General features: G+C 44.6%; 1 protein-coding gene across 1 annotated transcript; it reads left to right on the top strand.

Annotated features, from left to right (window-relative positions):
- The first annotated feature begins 214 nt into the window (after positions 1–214).
- On the top strand, positions 215–10,451 carry thbs1b (thrombospondin 1b). Its single transcript, XM_085432229.1, has 23 exons — positions 215–451; positions 616–692; positions 1,222–1,781; positions 1,901–1,976; positions 2,311–2,391; positions 2,516–2,625; positions 3,079–3,204; positions 4,217–4,313; positions 5,180–5,353; positions 5,482–5,658; positions 5,745–5,918; positions 6,176–6,303; positions 6,413–6,565; positions 6,758–6,976; positions 7,091–7,198; positions 7,599–7,758; positions 7,864–7,982; positions 8,446–8,680; positions 8,797–9,024; positions 9,140–9,411; positions 9,525–9,622; positions 9,710–9,849; positions 9,969–10,451. Exons 2-23 carry the CDS (start codon positions 629–631, stop codon positions 9,974–9,976), a joined length of 3,507 nt encoding a protein of 1,168 aa, XP_085288355.1. The 5' UTR covers positions 215–451; positions 616–628; the 3' UTR covers positions 9,977–10,451.
- Positions 10,452–17,337: the final 6,886 nt, after the last annotated feature.

The following is a 17,337-nucleotide window of genomic DNA, read 5'->3' as shown; positions in this document are numbered from 1 at the left end:
TGATGGATGGACGCTGAGATGAAACACTGGACTATTAAGACTCTGAAGGCAACGCAGTGAAGTTGGTCCCGCAGTGGAAAATGCGCGCTCTCTCTCTCTCTCTCTCTCTCTCTCCTAAGAGGATAAGGTCGTCCCTTTTTCTCCCCTCACCGTGATTGGACGAGGCTACTTCTTAGGAATGGCATCAAACTATTTAAATAGCACTTTGTCCCCCCTTCGGCTTAAAAAGCTGTATTTTAGCGGCTGACACCGGAGGGAGAAATTTCTATATAACAAAAACTAAAATACAATAATTTCTTTTTGTCATTATTTTCCTTCTTTTCGCAGTGGAACTTTATAAATATATGTATACATAAAAACAACTCGTCACAAATTCATGCTTGGGGATTAATTGTTGGATTTCTCCAGATTTTTCCGGATTTTATTACTTTGGACCTGCTGCTTTAAGCAGGTAAGTGGTAAATATTCTGAGTGTTTTTGCAGCAGCGTCAGCCATCGCTCTTTGGGCAGCTGTATTTTAGGTGTATACCTGCTGCAGGCTGACTCTTTCTGACAATATCATTAATGCTTTAAATTAAAATGGAACTGCTGTGTTTTTGTGGTTATTTGTCACAGACCGCAGATCACCATGAAGCTGCCGGGGATATTTTTGTTATTGATGCTTTGGACCTGCGAGGCTGCGAGAGTCGCAGGTGAGTTTGTCTCAGTTTGAACTGGTTAAAACTTGTCAGTATGATTCTTGTGGAAGATAAGGGGAAAGAAAGCTTGTGTTTGTTTTTTGTGTTTGTTTTTAATTTAACCTCCTAAGACCCGAACTCTTCCATGGCATGCAATTTTGATTTCTCTTTGATATTTGGGCATATTGGTACCCAAACAATGTAAAAACAAAGAATTACCAGATTTTTTGTTTTACCTGATTTTTGTTTCTAAGAAACATGAGAGCCACTTATGAGGATATTCGTTTAAATTTTCGATAGAACAGTAGCAGTATAATGTCTTCGTAAGTGGATATCAGGCCCTTGTAGAGCAAAATTTAATATTTTGGTCTAAATAACCCAAAATGTGATGTCCACATATGTGGACGCCAGGTCCTAGGAGGTTAAAAAAAGAATATAAAGGAGCTGGTATGGCTTTAAAAACGTTTTGCAGTACTCTAAAAGTGAAAACAATAGAAATCCAGCGCCTCACAAAGGCTGACTCCTTATTGTTATTCACCCGCAGAGAGTCGAGACGACAATAGCGTGTATGACTTGTTTGAGCTCGTCAAAGTCCCCAGCAAGAACCACGGGGTGACCCTGGTGAAAGGAGACGACCCGTACAGCCCCGCCTACAAGATCCTCAACCCGGACCTGATCCCCCCGGTCCCCGAGAACTCGTTTAGGGACCTGATCGATTCCATCCATGCCGAGCGGGGTTTCCTCCTACTGCTCAACTTTAAGCAGTTCAGACGCACCAGGGGAAGCCTCCTGACTGTGGAGAAGAAGGATGGATCCGGACCCGTGTTTGAGGTCGTCTCAAACGGCAAAGCGAACACCTTGGACATTGTTTTCTCCACCGAGAACAAGCAGCAGGTGGTTTCCATCGAAGATGTGGGTTTGGCTACGGGTCAGTGGAAAAATATCACGCTGTTCGTGCAGGAGGACTGGGCAAAGCTGTACGTGGGATGCGATGAGGTGAACACCGCCGAACTGGATGCGCCAATTCAGAGCATCCTGACGCAGGAGACTCCGGCCAGCGCGCAGCTCAGGGTTGGCAAGGGAGCCGTGAAGGACAAGTTCACGGTGAGAGCTGAGAGAATGGAGCAGCATATGTCAGGAAGGAATTTCTTTTTAAATACTTTGAGTGTGATGAACTTTTCGAATTGTGTACCGGTGCTTAAACTGCACACTCATACTTGCAGGGGGTCCTACAAAACGTGCGGTTTGTGTTTGGAACGACTCTGGAAGCTATTCTGCGCAACAAAGGATGCCAAAGCGGTGAGTACTCAAAGTGTTTACCAATCACTCATCTGCTCCATGCACTCTCAAGTGCGAGCAATTCCTTATCAAAGAAATCTGCGTGTACTCCGTTTGTCTGCTGATTTCTGTACCAAACACTGCCCGAGAAGCTGTTTACGAGATGCCAAAAAGGAATGCCAGTTTACAAATATCTCAGAGCTCTGTGGTCTCACAGTATGTTCTCCAGCCTATGCAGAATGAACTAATTACTTTTTTGCATAATTTACTGCTGCGGGGCATTATGCTCGACCTTATTAATTAATATATTACCATTGAAATAGTATACTGACTCACAGCAGTATTTTTCTTTCAGCCATGACTGACACCATGGTCCTGAGGAACCTCAATGGCTCCTCGGCCATCAGAACTGAGTACAGTGGCCATAAGACTAAAGGTAGGCATTGCTGCATCTGATGCACTCAGTCTGCAAACTTTTCTAAACTATATGAGAATTAAATAATTTTAATCTGAAATAAAAATTAAGTATGTTTTTCTCACTGTTGTGTATTCTGGTGAAGACCTGCAGATGGTGTGTGGCTTCTCCTGTGAGGACCTGCTCAGTATGTTTAAAGAGCTGAAGGGTCTTGGTGTGGTGGTCAAGGAGCTGTCCACTGAACTCCGCAAGCTGGTAAGGAGCAAACCCAGAAGACAGTGTAGAAGAACCTAAGTGACGTCTGCCTCTTTGCTGGTTATCTGTTTGCCTGTGTGTACGTCAGATGTGTGTACAGTTGTCTGTATTTTAATCAAAGGAGATACTGAGCTCTTAAATATTTGTAAAGCTCTGCACTGTGAATGAAACTTGAGAAGGCATCTGACAGAAAATCATCTGTAATTTCAGCAAATCAGTATCAGAAAAACTGCAAATGGTTTTTACTGTGTAGTTTTACTGTTTATTACTCTGTACATCATATAATTCTTTCCTCTGTGCTGACGCTGAATTTGCTTACCTCCTGCATTTCTTCAGAATTGTATCTCTGTTACTTTGTGAATTTTAAAAGGGGCTTCACATTTTTTCTCTTTTAACAACCAAGCTAACAACTCATTATCATAAGTCTATTTTTCTTGTTTCTCTTTTCCTCAGACGGATGAAAACAAGCTTATTAAATCCCACATTGGAATTCACAGTGGTGTCTGTATCCACAATGGCATCGTTCGCAAGAACAGAGACGAGTGGACCGTGGATGACTGCACCGAGTGCACTTGTCAGGTGAGATCTCCACAGCACTCCCACCAGTGTACTTAAACACACGTGTGAGGAGGACTTACTCAATGCTCTGACTTCTCTTTACATGTACACACACACAAGCACGCACACTGTGATGACAGCCCACAATGGGCAGACACACTTAACCACAACACAACTGATCTGGTCAGTAATTAGTAAGTAGTGTGGCGACTGGGCAGGAGGCCAACAGTCTTTATTGTTGTAATGACAGGTCTGCTGTCAGAAGTTCAACTTGACTGTGGCCTTGAGGGGCTTGAGGGACTTAAGTGATCCGTTGCCCATAATTAAGAACAAGACCTTGGCTTTGACAAGTGGACAAGAGGATGTAGATGTAAAATACTTGGGAGGAAATCTTCCTGCATTTCACCAGTGGGTTCATTTGCTTATTTCTCCCTGTGCAGATAGACTACTTCTTCCAGGTTCCGCTTTTTTCCCTGTCAGTGATCAGTTCCTGGAGGGAGAACATTAGCATGCATAGTCAAAAGGCAGTTCTTATGCCTGAGTCATTCATAGTGAACCCTCACAGGTTGTGCTGGCAGGCTGGCTTTACTTGTTCGGGGCTCTGTGCCCAGTCCGGCTCCATGCTGAAACCCATATCCATTATTAGGACTTTGGCCTCTTTCCCACCCTCCCCTGACCTAGTCGGCAGGTGTTGGCTGCAGGGGTCCCCGTTCTCAGCCAGAACTCTTGCTTCTCACTCATTCTTCCATGATTAAACTCACATGACCAATAGAGAATTTAATGAGATGGTTGCACGTACATGGGCGAGGCCTCGATTAAAAACATATCTTCAAACATGCACTAATTTAAATGGATTTAAACAACCCCACAAACTCCACATTAGTGACGCCGTTGTGAAGGGTCCAGTGTTTCAAATTCCATTCAAGCACTGGGACTTGACCGAGTGCCTGGACTGAGTTTGGAGGAAAATTGCAGCAAAACTTGAGTGATATCCAAATATTTAAAAATGAATTTGATCTCTGTGCTTTTGCAGAACTCTGCTACTGTGTGTCGCAAGATCTCCTGCCCCCTGATCCCCTGTGCTAATGCTACTGTTCCCGATGGAGAGTGCTGCCCACGCTGTGGAACACGTAAGCATTTCTAATCTACGATCTCCAACACATTTTATTATGACCTGCATAGCTATACAAAGACACACTGTAATTAAAATAATTATAGGTATGCAAACCTGCACTATAAATGTTACATTAATGGTCCACATAGTGTAAAGTGTATGACATTTCAGCTAACACTGTACCATTCCCTGAGCGAGCTGTTTCTATTTTATTTGCCATATAAAACAAAAAACCACAAATATTTCCCTTGATGTATTGATGTAAAGCTTTCTCTTCATTAGAAAAAATGCTAGTTTTAAAGATGATTTAACTGCATTAGTATGAAAGGGTGCTTATGTGTTTGGAACATTGGCGCTTTGTGCTCTAAAACATCTTTGAATCTTTAAGTTGAAATGGCTGCAATTTGCCAAATTGGTTAAAGGGGAATGGAAAATTGGTTTTCTGTTTAGTGAAGCCATCTTTTACATGAGGGGAGGTGGCATGTTCTTCATACCTTGGCAGACTTGGCTGCGATGCTTCCCTAAAAGTAAACATTGGGAGCCGCATTCATCCCGGCCTCAGCCACTTGCTGAAGTCATTACAGACCCAGGGTCATGTTTTCAAAAGCTGTTTCCTCTTTGGAAAACATAAGCCAGTGGGGCATCCCTGTCCATCCTGAGGACAGGAGGCCTTTCTATTTCTCCAGTTAGTCCTCTACGTATGCTCACAACAGCTGTGTCTCCCAGTTAAATCCAGACCATTAGTCCACTGCTTTTAGAGCTTCCCCTCCTCATTTAAGGTTAGGGGCTGTTTGCGAGGGGGTGCTGCTTCGCTGCAATAGCTCTTTTATTGTCTCCCTCTTCGCCTCCTTCTCATATTCTCTCCCTCTCCCTCCTGCTCAGCGAGCGACTATGCAGAGGACGGCTGGTCGCCGTGGTCTGAATGGACCCATTGTTCCGTGTCATGTGGGCGTGGCATCCAGCAGCGTGGGCGCTCTTGCGACCGTATCAATAACAACTGTGAGGGCACCTCTGTGCAAACCCGAGACTGTTACCTCCAGGAGTGTGACAAGCGCTGTGAGTTAACTTAACCAACAACAAGAACAGACAGAAAATATGTGTGACTTTTTTATGATTTGATGTCACCGTGGTTCAACTTTTTGGCTCTTGATAACTGATCTCTGACCTTGTCTTGTGGCCTTTAGTCAAGCAGGACGGCAGCTGGAGCCACTGGTCACCATGGTCATCATGCTCGGTCACCTGTGGTGCTGGTGTCATCACCCGAATCCGCCTCTGCAACTCCCCAACTCCTCAGCTAGGAGGCAAGGACTGTGTTGGAGAAGGCCGGCAAACTGAAACGTGTACAAAGTCCCCGTGTCCCAGTAAGTTTCTTCATACTACAGTTGGATTTTGCTACTGTGTAAAGCAAGAGAAGACGTTGATCATGCTTTCTTCATGTCTTCATCAGTCAATGGCAACTGGGGTCCCTGGTCTCCCTGGGATTCATGCAGTCTCACCTGCGGAGGTGGTCAACAGACTCGGAAACGCCTGTGCAATAATCCTGCACCACAGTACGGCGGTAAAGAGTGCGTCGGTGAAGCCAAGGACATCCAGAGGTGCAACAAGACCCCCTGCCCAATCGGTGAGGCATTTTATCATTTAAAGGAGTTCCACATATTCCATGTATTTGGTATTTTTTATTATTCATGTTTTTAAAATTTAGTCTTTACAGCATTATTGTTGGCATCCACTTCAATGTAGGTTTTATTTATTGAAGTTTTTTTTTAAAATATACGTAAGTGTACCATCTCAATGAGATCATAACTGGAAGATTAGGATTACTAAGATTAAAAGCAGGTTACATATGAAGGATTTTGATGACTGCATTGCTGTGTTCAGATGGATGTCTGTCCAACCCTTGCTTTGCTGGTGCCAAGTGCACAAGTTTTCCCGATGGTTCCTGGAAGTGTGGGAAGTGCCCAGCAGGATACACTGGCAATGGGATCAAGTGTAAAGATATTGATGAGGTAAAACGTCTTTAGCTGTTGTTCAATGATTAAAGCAGCTACAGTCATATATTAGAATTCAGGCAACATCGTAACCATAACTGTGATTCTTTTTTTATCCTGAAAACAGTGCAAAGAGGTTCCTGATGCGTGCTTTGAGTTTAATGGGGTGCACCGCTGCGAGAACACCGTTCCAGGCTACAACTGTTTGCCCTGCCCAACTCGTTACTCAGGACCCCAGCCGTTTGGCCATGGTGTGGAGCAGGCCGCCGCTAATAAGCAGGCAAGCAGATTCCTGTTTGAAGCCAAAAACAGAGCAAGAGAGACAACTTTTATTAAACAAATACTGATAACAGGGAGAGGTCATACTAATGTGTTGTGATGAATATGTGCCTTTCTAAGGAGAGAATGTCATGAATTTAAACTATGCAGAGCTCGTCTCACCACTGATATTCATCTCATCTTCAATCTACAGGTGTGCTCACCCCGTAATCCCTGCCTCGATGGAAGCCATGACTGTAACAAAAATGCCCGCTGTAACTATCTTGGACACTTTGCTGACCCCATGTTTCGATGTGAGTGCAAACCTGGTTATGCTGGCAATGGCCATATCTGCGGAGAGGACACAGATCTGGATGGGTGGCCCAATTCAGATTTGGTGTGTGTTGAAAACGCCACCTACCACTGCAAAAAAGTACGTAGTAGCAAAGCAGCTGCAAAGAAATGTCAATGTTTTTGCAGAGTTAAAGTGAAAATATCTAAATATTGCTTATAATGGCTGAGACTGACTCTGTTGTTGTTCATTCAGGACAACTGTCCCAACCTCCCGAACTCAGGGCAAGAAGATTATGATAAGGATGGCATTGGAGATGCTTGTGACAATGATGATGACAATGATGGTATTCCTGATGATAGGGTAAGTAAACATTTCCAGACAGGAAATAAGATTGTACAAGGAATAAGTGTGAAACGGTGCCTGTGCACATCTTTTTGCATTCATCACGTTGTCTAATAAGAGGACAGGTGGAGATGGGGGTAGGGTAGAGGAGGGTGGCGCTCAAAAGAAAAACAAATGTTTCTCCCAAGGCTGAGCCAAAACCTCAAATTCCAATGCTGAGGTTCTGAAGGAGCTGCGCTGTGTGCTGCTAATCCCAACATTTGATGCAGGAGAGAGCCTACAAATAAAGCTGCTTTTCATCCTGCATCACCCCCTCCCTGTAAATGGGCAGGGAGGGAGTTGGAAATTACAACCGCAGCACCTTAAAAACTGTCATTGACTCTTTCTCTAACACTGCGTTTTTCTCTTTTTCAAACAGGACAACTGTCCTTTTGTGTACAATCCCAGGCAGTATGACTATGACCGTGATGATGTGGGTGACGGCTGCGACAACTGCCCCTACAATAGCAACCCAGACCAGACAGACACCGACAGCAACGGAGAGGGAGATGCCTGCGCAGTGGACATTGATGGAGATGGTGAGACCTGCAAACAAAAAATAATCAGCATAACTCTTAGACAATACTTTTATATTTTCTGCTTTTGTGCTGCCTTTTCATCTAATTTATTTCCGTTTATGCCAGGCATACTGAATGAGAAGGACAACTGTCCCTATGTGTACAATGTTGACCAGAGAGACACAGATCTGGATGGAGTGGGAGACATGTGTGATAACTGCCCACTAGAACATAATCCTGATCAGGTGTGTAAAAGCAAACACACGCATTGCTGTTACCCATTTGCTTCAGTCTTACCCGGCAACAATAATCCACATTCATCTCCCGGGCTCTCTTTTATATCTCCCTTTCAGTCAAAGCAGGCTTCAGTAGTTGCTGAAGCATTATCATGGCATGTAAAAGGTGGAGTAAATCCTGTATGCAGCTGAAGGGCACATTAGTTCAGTAAGGCGTGGTGGGGGGCTAGGGCTACACTGAGAAAGAGGAATGTGTTAAACAACAGGAATTAGGAGAAGAATAAGGGAAGGAGGGGAAGTCTAAACTGATGTGCTTTTTAAAGAGTGAAGCGCACAATTAAAGGCCAAAAGAGACATGTTCAGACATGAATGCAGCTGTTATTTGGTGGTGTATAGAGTACAAGTAAGCTAATACTCAATTTTCCCCATAAACCAGATCTAACTAGGATGTTTAAACACTCTAATTTTGCAGTTGGATTCAGATGATGACCGCGTGGGAGACAAGTGCGACAGCAACCAGGACATTGATGAGGATGGACACCAGAACAACCTGGACAACTGCCCGTATATTCCCAACGCCAATCAGGCTGACCATGACAAGGACGGCAAAGGTGACGCCTGTGACCATGATGACGACAATGATGGCATCCCTGATGAAAAAGACAACTGCAGGCTGGCGTTCAATCCTGATCAGCTGGACTCTGATGGTGAGCAAAGTTGGACATGGATACATCTAAGCAGTTTTATGCTGGAACACATATATCTATACACCCTGGGTATTATTATTATTATTATTAAATAATTTGGATTATGTATTTTTCAGGTGATGGCCGTGGAGATGCTTGCAAAGATGACTTTGATCAGGACAATGTGCCTGACATCTATGACGTGTGTCCCGAGAACTTTGACATCAGTGAGACAGACTTCCGCAAGTTCCAGATGGTTCCTTTGGATCCAAAAGGCACCTCCCAGATTGATCCTAACTGGGTCGTCCGCCACCAGGGCAAAGAGCTGGTTCAAACTGTTAACTGTGACCCTGGCATTGCTGTTGGTAAGTACCAACGATTTCTCTGGACCAAATGTGTAACTTTGCAAAGACTAATAGGAAAGTTTCTTTTTTCTATTCAATTCTTGTCGTGACACCCTTTCAACCTGTTTTTGTTCAGGCTACCATGAGTTCAATGCAGTGGACTTCAGTGGGACTTTCTTCATCAACACTGACAGGGATGATGACTATGCCGGCTTTGTGTTTGGCTACCAGTCCAGTTCCAGGTTCTATGTGGTGATGTGGAAGCAAATCACACAGACCTACTGGTCACATAAGCCAACTAAGGCACAAGGTTACTCTGGCCTGTCCATCAAAGTGGTTAATTCCACCACCGGCCCAGGAGAGCACCTCAGAAATGCCCTCTGGCACACAGGCAACACCCCAGGACAGGTACATTGGACTTCTGTTCTTTCATGGACAATTGAAACATTTATTTTTGATAATCAAACCTAAATAAAATAGAAAAACTCATGTCTTTTATTTATTTTTTTCACACGCTTTAGGTTCGCACTCTCTGGCATGACCCAAAGAACGTTGGATGGAAAGACTTCACTGCCTACAGATGGCATCTGATCCATAGGCCGAGAACAGGACACATTCGGTGGGCAGAAAATAATTTTGAGTCTGTAGGTAGTTACCCTTCATGAGTTTGGCATTCAAATGTCTAATTTTTCCTTGATTTCCACAGAGTTGTCATGTATGAGGGTAAGAAGATCATGGCTGATTCTGGTAGCATCTATGACAAGACGTATGCAGGTGGAAGGCTAGGTCTTTTTGTCTTTTCACAAGAGATGGTATACTTCTCAGACCTCAAGTATGAATGCAGAGGTAAGTTTTATTTGAAAACCACTAAAGTTGACATTGTTCTATTAAAATGGACTCTAGAATTAAAGACATTAAACAAACCCTCTGCAATCTCTTCATGTTATGTCTCTTCCTTTTGACAGATGCATAAATGTACGGCGCAGGAAGCTCTGAGGAATGCACCTTTTTGTATAAAGTATGAACTTCTATATTCTCATGCAAAGTCCAGGGACCGATTTATTGCCGCAACTTTTTATTTTTGGGCATGCTCACTCAGACTGGGCGAAGGGCATATGGTTAGCCTCAGGGTAACTTGAAGCCGGTTTGGAAAGAAAACCAACCAGCTGAATGCCATTTGAGGATCAGAGAGCCCCTTCTCCACCACCATCCTTAACATCTATAAGAGCAGGGAGAGGTGAAAAAAAACCCAACAAAGCCTGTAGGTCACCAACACCTTTCTATCCCCGCTCTGCCTGCTTTACCCGCTCTCTGAAAGACCTCATTCATCTCTGTACAGGAATGGCTCCTCATAAACAACTATGCACTTCCAAGTCTTTACGTCTCTCTCTCTCTCTTTCTGTCTCACCTCTTCAGCCTTTTCTGCCTCACTTTCTAGATGGACTTCCAGTCTGACCAGGATGTAGATCCTGGAAATACAACTTATGAGGACTCAAAAAATGAAGATGACATTTTGTAGGAATTTTTGTTGTTAATGATTTAAGAAAACTGTTGAGAGGGGAGCAAGTTAGAAATAAGGGGAATATGATGCTGTGGATAAATGTTTGCATGCATGTACAGAATGTATGTGGAAGACTAACCATGAATGGAACAAGAAAGTTCTTAAATCTTCTACCCCAAAATCTCTAGGGTAGAAGAACTATGAACTGTGTTTGTCTCAATTTGAATACTTCCAAGAGCAGAGTTCCAAGTAGCACAGTATGTACACTGCATACTTACGTAATGCATGAATTCCGGCAAAGTTGTCTCAAACTGAACATGCTAAAACATGTTCCTAATATAAAAAAAACAGTTGCTTTTGATGAGTTAGCTAACATGTTTTGTAAAAATTTGCGACTTCTTGAGCCTTTGGTGATTCTTTTAATACAGAATTACTCAACAGTGAAGATTACAGTTCAATTTAACATACCTAAACACCAGACAAATCCATAACATGCACTGTTTGGTGTAAGCTAGAAAAAAACCCTGCTACTGTTAGCTAGCTAGCTGGAATTGGAGATAGCTAGCGGGTGAGAAATGTACAGCATTTCATATTGATCTTCTGACTGTTTTGAGTATCCTATCTGGGTACTTGTGCTCTTCATGATGCCATATGTGAGCGTTTTGTCACACTTGCCTTATGGAAGTATGCAATGCAAGACAGCACTGGTTTATGTTAACTATCATTTACATACAGGTATTGTTGGTTTTTTTGATGTCATCTGGTTGTCTTAACAACTCTCAGGATTAGATGGAGATAATTATATTTTACAAAAAGTTGCTTGAGTCTATAACCACATAGTCAAAATTTCTTCCAAAATACTCCCTATATCAGATCCTAACTGTAGAAATCGAAGAGATTTAGCCCCCTCAACTTTTGGGGGAATTTGCTATGAAATAATGTAAATACATCTAATTTATTGATTTTTGCCTACAGTGTAGGCAGTAAACAAAATTTTTGTACTTTGAAAAAGTAAAAGTATCCTTCCAATCACAGTGAAAATTGACCCCAAATCAGGTACGCTTAGATACAGGATGCATAACATTGTCGTTGTCTTTTATCTCCAGAATTCGTTACTCTTCAGACAGGGCTATTTAGCATGAAGTGTATCTGATCCGTGTGCCTTTTCTTCAGAGAGAGATGAAAAACAAAGGAGATCGTTGATGTACAATTATTACCTCATTGCTGTTGTATAATTTGATCAAACAAAAACATAAGTACTTCTTCGTATTCCTTTGAAATGATTGACATCTTAGTGCTACTGTAGCATGAGCTGTAAATAATATAACATGACATAGCTACAAATACAGCAGAGCTCCCAATCCCATGATTTACTACAGTGAAAATTATAAGAAGGTGGGATATTTCTTTTTTTTTTTTTTGTATTTTGCTTTATCACGTATGTCCAATGCGGTTTTTAGCAGATAAATTATTGTCCTGTTTGTCTTAGTGGTTTGTGAGACGCTGATTTTGTGTGTGTGTGTGTGTGTGTGTGTGTGTGCGCGTGCGCGCGTGTGTTTGTAGAAATTTGCTATTTAAATAATTTATCAGGATTTGCTGCCTTATTAAAGGGCACATGTCCATCTGTATAAATGGTTTGCACACTGACGTGAGGATGTTATGTTCTTTATTGTTTTTATCTTTTTTGTTATTGTGTATCAATGTTACCAATATTTTTGTACAATTAGTTTTGCTTGTCTGTAAACATTTTCATAGTTGTACAAAGCAAAATGCTGTTTTTATTCATCACAACTATTTTGTTATGTATTTTAAGACAATAAATAGTTGTTAACATTCTCATTACTTTATTGTTTTTCATGCCATCTAGCATTGATCAATCCACGATTTATGGAGAACAGTGACTCTCACCAACAAAATCCATCAAAAACGCAAGTAGATTTGATCAGATCTATAGATTCAGCGCACAGCAATCAAAATTACTCACAGTCAAATGTTTCCCCTACTTTCTCAGAAGCACAGATAGACTTGTACATTCCGTCATCTCGATGATAAAGGCCTCATGAGGAATGTGGCGCAGGTGTCTCCTCCTTAGTTTGATCTGTGTGACCTCTTTTGCAATATGCAAATATTAGGTTGACACAAACCTTGACATTGACTGAAAGGCATTATATACGTGTGTGCTGAATTTGTTATATTGTTGTTATTTTGTAACTGCCGATTTCTGAAAACCTGAGCCCCCCCAAAAAAACAAAAAAACAAACTAAGACCAGGAGTAAAAGGACACCAGGATGTTAGAAATAAAAGGGCATTTAAAAGAATGCTACCTGAATGCCAGTTCAAAAAAATAAGCTCTTTTTGAACTTTTGTAGTTGATTGAGCTTGTAGATCATGGATCAGAGGGCAAAGAGTTTCAAGGTGTAGGGCAACATCTGCAAAGGCTCTGACACCTTTAGTTTTTAGACTTAAGGATGGATAACCAGCACTGAATAGAAGACCTCAGAGTTCTGGTGACATATGGCTGCAAAAGCTTGCTAATGCATGCATCCTAAAAATGAAAACATACAGGTAATTTTTCATGTGCACTTTACAGTTCAGATTCACTCAGGTGAAATACAACAAGAGCTCAGTGACTTCTAATGACTGCTGTCATGCAGAGTGATGCATTCTGACTTAGACTTTCTGCTGATGTTTGAGTTCCTGTGACTTAGGCCGTTGAGCCACAGTGGCTGCATAAGACATATGCAGAATAAGACAGACCAGACATAGTTGTGTTTAGATATGATTATGGAGATCATTTTATGGCAAACAGAATGACTCTTTATTCTGTTGCAGTCAAATGGAGAGAAGCAAATATAAATTAACTGGTTACATTTCCCTTAAAACAAAAGGAAGCTGATTATGAACTCCTTTTTGTTAACTTAGACAGGCCAGTATTGTAATAATCCATAATAACCTAATGTGGCAATATTAAAGACCAGACATCCTAATACTGGCTGCATTTTTCACAGGTCTCTGTCAGCTGCCTACAAACACCCACATGTTTACTTTACAGCCTATTTTAGGCTGTACATCCTGCACATTTCAGGATGTGAGAGTTAACACATACCAGTTTACAGAAAACTGTAAATTCTGTCTTAATGTCTTACCACTAATATCTTCCTTTAAACCATGAATAAATTATATCACATCTCTTACTTGGGGAAACTGATAAGATAGGCAGTACAATCATGTATTGGTTTGTTACCTCACAGAAAAAAAAGAGTCACTAATGACTTCTTTCTGTGTGGAGTTTTGTGTTTCTTCCATTTTAGCTTCACCCTCCAAAAAAATCCCACAAACGTTGGATTCACTGATGTTTCTAAAACTGGATGTGACGTAGTTAAAGCATTTGAAGTAGACACATATCAATGTCTGGGTTAGCCCGCTTAGCTATTTGAGGTTTACTTTGTTAACTGGTAATTATGGTGTGTTTCAGGTCATTTTTAAGATAAGATAAGATAAGATAACCTTTATTAGTCCCACACGTGGGAAATTTGTTTTGTCACAGCAGGAAGTGGACAGTGCAAAAGTTATGAGGCAAAAATTAGAATACAATAAGAATAAATACAGTACACAACTGTACAGAATAGAATAAAATACTATATACAGTAGAATACAATAAAATAAATATACAATAAGATAAAAATAGAATACAAATACAAATACTATATACAACTGAGTAAAATACAACGATGACAGAAAGGATTATTGCACTTAGTATTATTGCATATGTATGGATGTGTGTGCTTGATCAGTTAAAGTCTTTATTATGGAGTCTGACAGCAGTGTGTCATGAACCGAAGTTCCGAGCGCAGGCAGGACCCAGTAGCAGAACACACACACTAGGGTAGGAGCGAATAAAGAAAGTAATTTTTATTGCAACTAAAGGTGTCCCGTGAGGGTAGCCAGAAAAACAACGTATGAAACCAGAAGAAACCGAGGGACCGCACAGGGAACGCCGAGAGCGGGGCTGTGAGAGGCTGTAAAACAAAAAGAGAGACAGATTACTGGGGTGCGGAAAAAAGGCAGCATACGAGGGAAGGTGGAGTGTGCGTCTCACGGTGATAGCCGGGCCGAGTGAACCAGAGGGGGGTGGAGCTCCAAAAGGGGTCGAGACGGCGAAGCTGAATGTGAACCAAATCTCAGGCGGACAGGTGGACAGGTGGACAGGCAGGTGGCTCGAAAACAAAAACACGCCGAGTTGTGATCGCTGAGAGGCGACTACGGACTGGCGTGGAGCAGCAGGTAGGGCAGGATTAAATAGTCCACCTGGTGATCGCCTGGGATGGGATGCAGGTGTGGGGTTAGCAGCCACGCTCGTGGGCGTGGACATCCCAGCAGCACCCCGGACGCCGGGCCGCGGACCATGACAGTACCCCCCCCTCAAGGGTCGCCCCCAGGCGACCGGCTGGGACCCCGCCCGCGGAGAGAAGCACGGAAAGCAGAGATGAGACGAGGGTCCAGAATGAAGGAGCGCGGGACCCAGAGGCGGTCCTCGGGGCCGTACCCCTCCCAATCCACAAGATACTGCCAGCCGCGCCCGCGCGCATCCAGGATCCGCCGGACCGCATAGGCCGGATGGCCGCCGACGAGCCAGGCGGGAGGAGGGGGCTCGGAAGGAGGGCACAGGGGGCTGAGGCGGACCGGCTTAAGTTGAGATACATGGAACGTGGGATGCACACGCCGAGAGGCCGGAAGCCGGAGCCTGACTGCCACCGGGTTGATGACTCGGTCCACTTCGTACGGCCCGATGAAACGGGGAGCCAGTTTGCGGAACGTGCCCCGGAGCGGGATGTTCCCAGCAGCCAACCAAACCTTCTGTCCCGGCTGGTAGTCAGGGGCTGGGGCGCGGCGACGATCGGCGTAGTGCGCCTGTCGTTCCTTTGCGCGCAGGAGGGCGCGGCGAGCGCAGCGCCACACACGTTGGCAGCACCGGAGGTGATGAGGGGCCGACGGGACGGAGAGGGACAGGTCCTCTTCCGGGAAGAGCGGAGGCTGATACCCGAGGGACGCTTCGAAAGGAGAGAAGCCGGTGGAGGACGAGGTGTGAGTATTGTGGGCGTACTCCACCCAGGGCAGGTAAGTAACCCAGGAGGAGGGGTTTTGACTGGCTACGCACCTCAGCATAGTCTCCAGCTCCTGATTAAGGCGTTCAGTTTGCCCATTGGATTGCGGGTGGAAACCGGAACTCAAACTGACCTTGGCGCCGAGAATGGAGCAGAAGGTCCTCCACACTTGTGAGGTGAACTGGGGACCGCGATCGGAGACAATGTCCAGGGGAATTCCGTGGAGCCTGAAGACTTCCGTGACTAACGCTTGGGCAGTCTCAGCAGCCGAGGGCAGCTTGGCTAGCGGGACGAAGTGGGCGGCCTTAGAAAACCGATCCACAACGGTGAGGATGACACATTTTCCAGAAGAGGTGGGGAGACCGGTAACAAAGTCGAGCGAGATGTGAGACCAGGGCTGGTGGGGAGTAGTGAGTGGGTGGAGCTGGCCCATGGGATGTTTCGTGGATGATTTATTACGAGCGCAGACGGCACAGGCAGACACGTAGTCCCTCACGTCCCGTAGTAGCGATTTCCACCAGAAGTGTCTGCTGAGGAGGCGCGCCGTTCTGCTCACGCCCGGGTGGCACGCGAATCGTGCTGTGTGGATCCAGTGGATGACTGCTCCCCGGGCGGCGGCGGGAACGAAGCGCCGTCCTGGCGGTCCAGTCCCTGGGTCAGGGTCCCCCGGGAGCGCTTGGCGAATGGTCTCCTCAATCTCCCAGGTGAGAGCACCCACCACGCAGGAGGCAGGCAGGATGGTGGCGGGGGGGGGGGCGCCTCGCTGTCGGGGGAATACAGACGGGAGAGCGCATCGGGTTTGATGTTTCGTGACCCGGGACGATAGGAGAGTGTGAAGTTGAAGCGGGCGAAGAATAGGGACCAGCGAGCTTGACGGGGATTTAACCTCTTGGCGGTTCTAAGGTACAGTAGATTTTTATGATCCATCCATATAACGAAGGGCTGTTCGGTCCCCTCCAGCCAGTGACGCCATTCCTCCAATGCGAGTTTTACCGCTAGGAGTTCCCTGTCGCCGATGTCGTAATTCCTCTCCGCGGGGGTGAGTCGGCGTGAGAAAAAGGCGCACGGCCGGAGTTTGTTCAGGGGCCCAGACCGCTGGGAAAGAACCGCCCCGACTCCCGCATCAGATGCGTCGACCTCAACAACAAACTGTTTAGAAGAGTCAGGATGGGTCAGAATGGGTGTGGACGTGAATAATCGCTTCAATTTAGCGAAGGCTGCGTGGGCCTCAGGGGACCATGTGAAAGACACCTTGGGTGAGGTGAGTTGGGTGAGAGGCGCGGCCACCTGGCTGTAGTTTCGAATGAAACGGCGATAAAAATTCGCAAACCCCAAGAAGCTCTGAAGCTTCTTTCGTGTCTCCGGAACCGGCCATTCCAATATTGCTTTGATCTTCACCGGGTCCGTTTTCACCTGCCCACCAGCGAGGATGTAGCCCAAGAAGGAAATGGATGAGGCGTGGAACTCACACTTTTCCGCTTTTACGTACAGTCTATTTTCGAGCAGCCGTTGTAGCACGCTCCTCACATGGATGCGATGGTCCTCGAGCGTCTTGGAGAAAATCAAAATATCATCCAGGTAAACAAAAACAAACACGTTCAGGAAATCCCGTAACACGTCGTTGACTAGGGCTTGAAAAACCGCCGGGGCGTTCGTTAACCCGAACGGCATCACTAGATATTCAAAATGCCCTAGTGGGGTATTGAAGGCGGTCTTCCACTCGTCGCC

The sequence above is a fragment of the Copadichromis virginalis genome, linkage group LG15 (assembly GCF_057382275.1).
Source record: "Copadichromis virginalis isolate Kocher_CV1m ecotype Utaka linkage group LG15, C_Virginalis_male_GT1.1, whole genome shotgun sequence".
Lineage (NCBI taxonomy): Eukaryota > Metazoa > Chordata > Actinopteri > Cichliformes > Cichlidae > Copadichromis > Copadichromis virginalis.
Note: the sequence above shows the minus strand (reverse complement) of the source record. Positions and strands in the feature narration are given on the sequence as shown.

What these genes read in the sequence shown, in the direction of transcription:
- thbs1b (XM_085432229.1), top strand. Translation starts at nt 629, where the DNA reads ATGAAGCTGCCGGGGATATTTTTGTTATTGATGCTTTGGACCTGCGAG. An exon ending in AGTGTAAAGATATTGATGAG is followed by an intron (nt 6,304 to 6,412) that starts GTAAAACGTCTT and finishes TCCTGAAAACAG; the next exon opens with TGCAAAGAGGTTCCTGATGC. An exon ending in CCGAGAACAGGACACATTCG is followed by an intron (nt 9,623 to 9,709) that starts GTGGGCAGAAAA and finishes TGATTTCCACAG; the next exon opens with AGTTGTCATGTATGAGGGTA.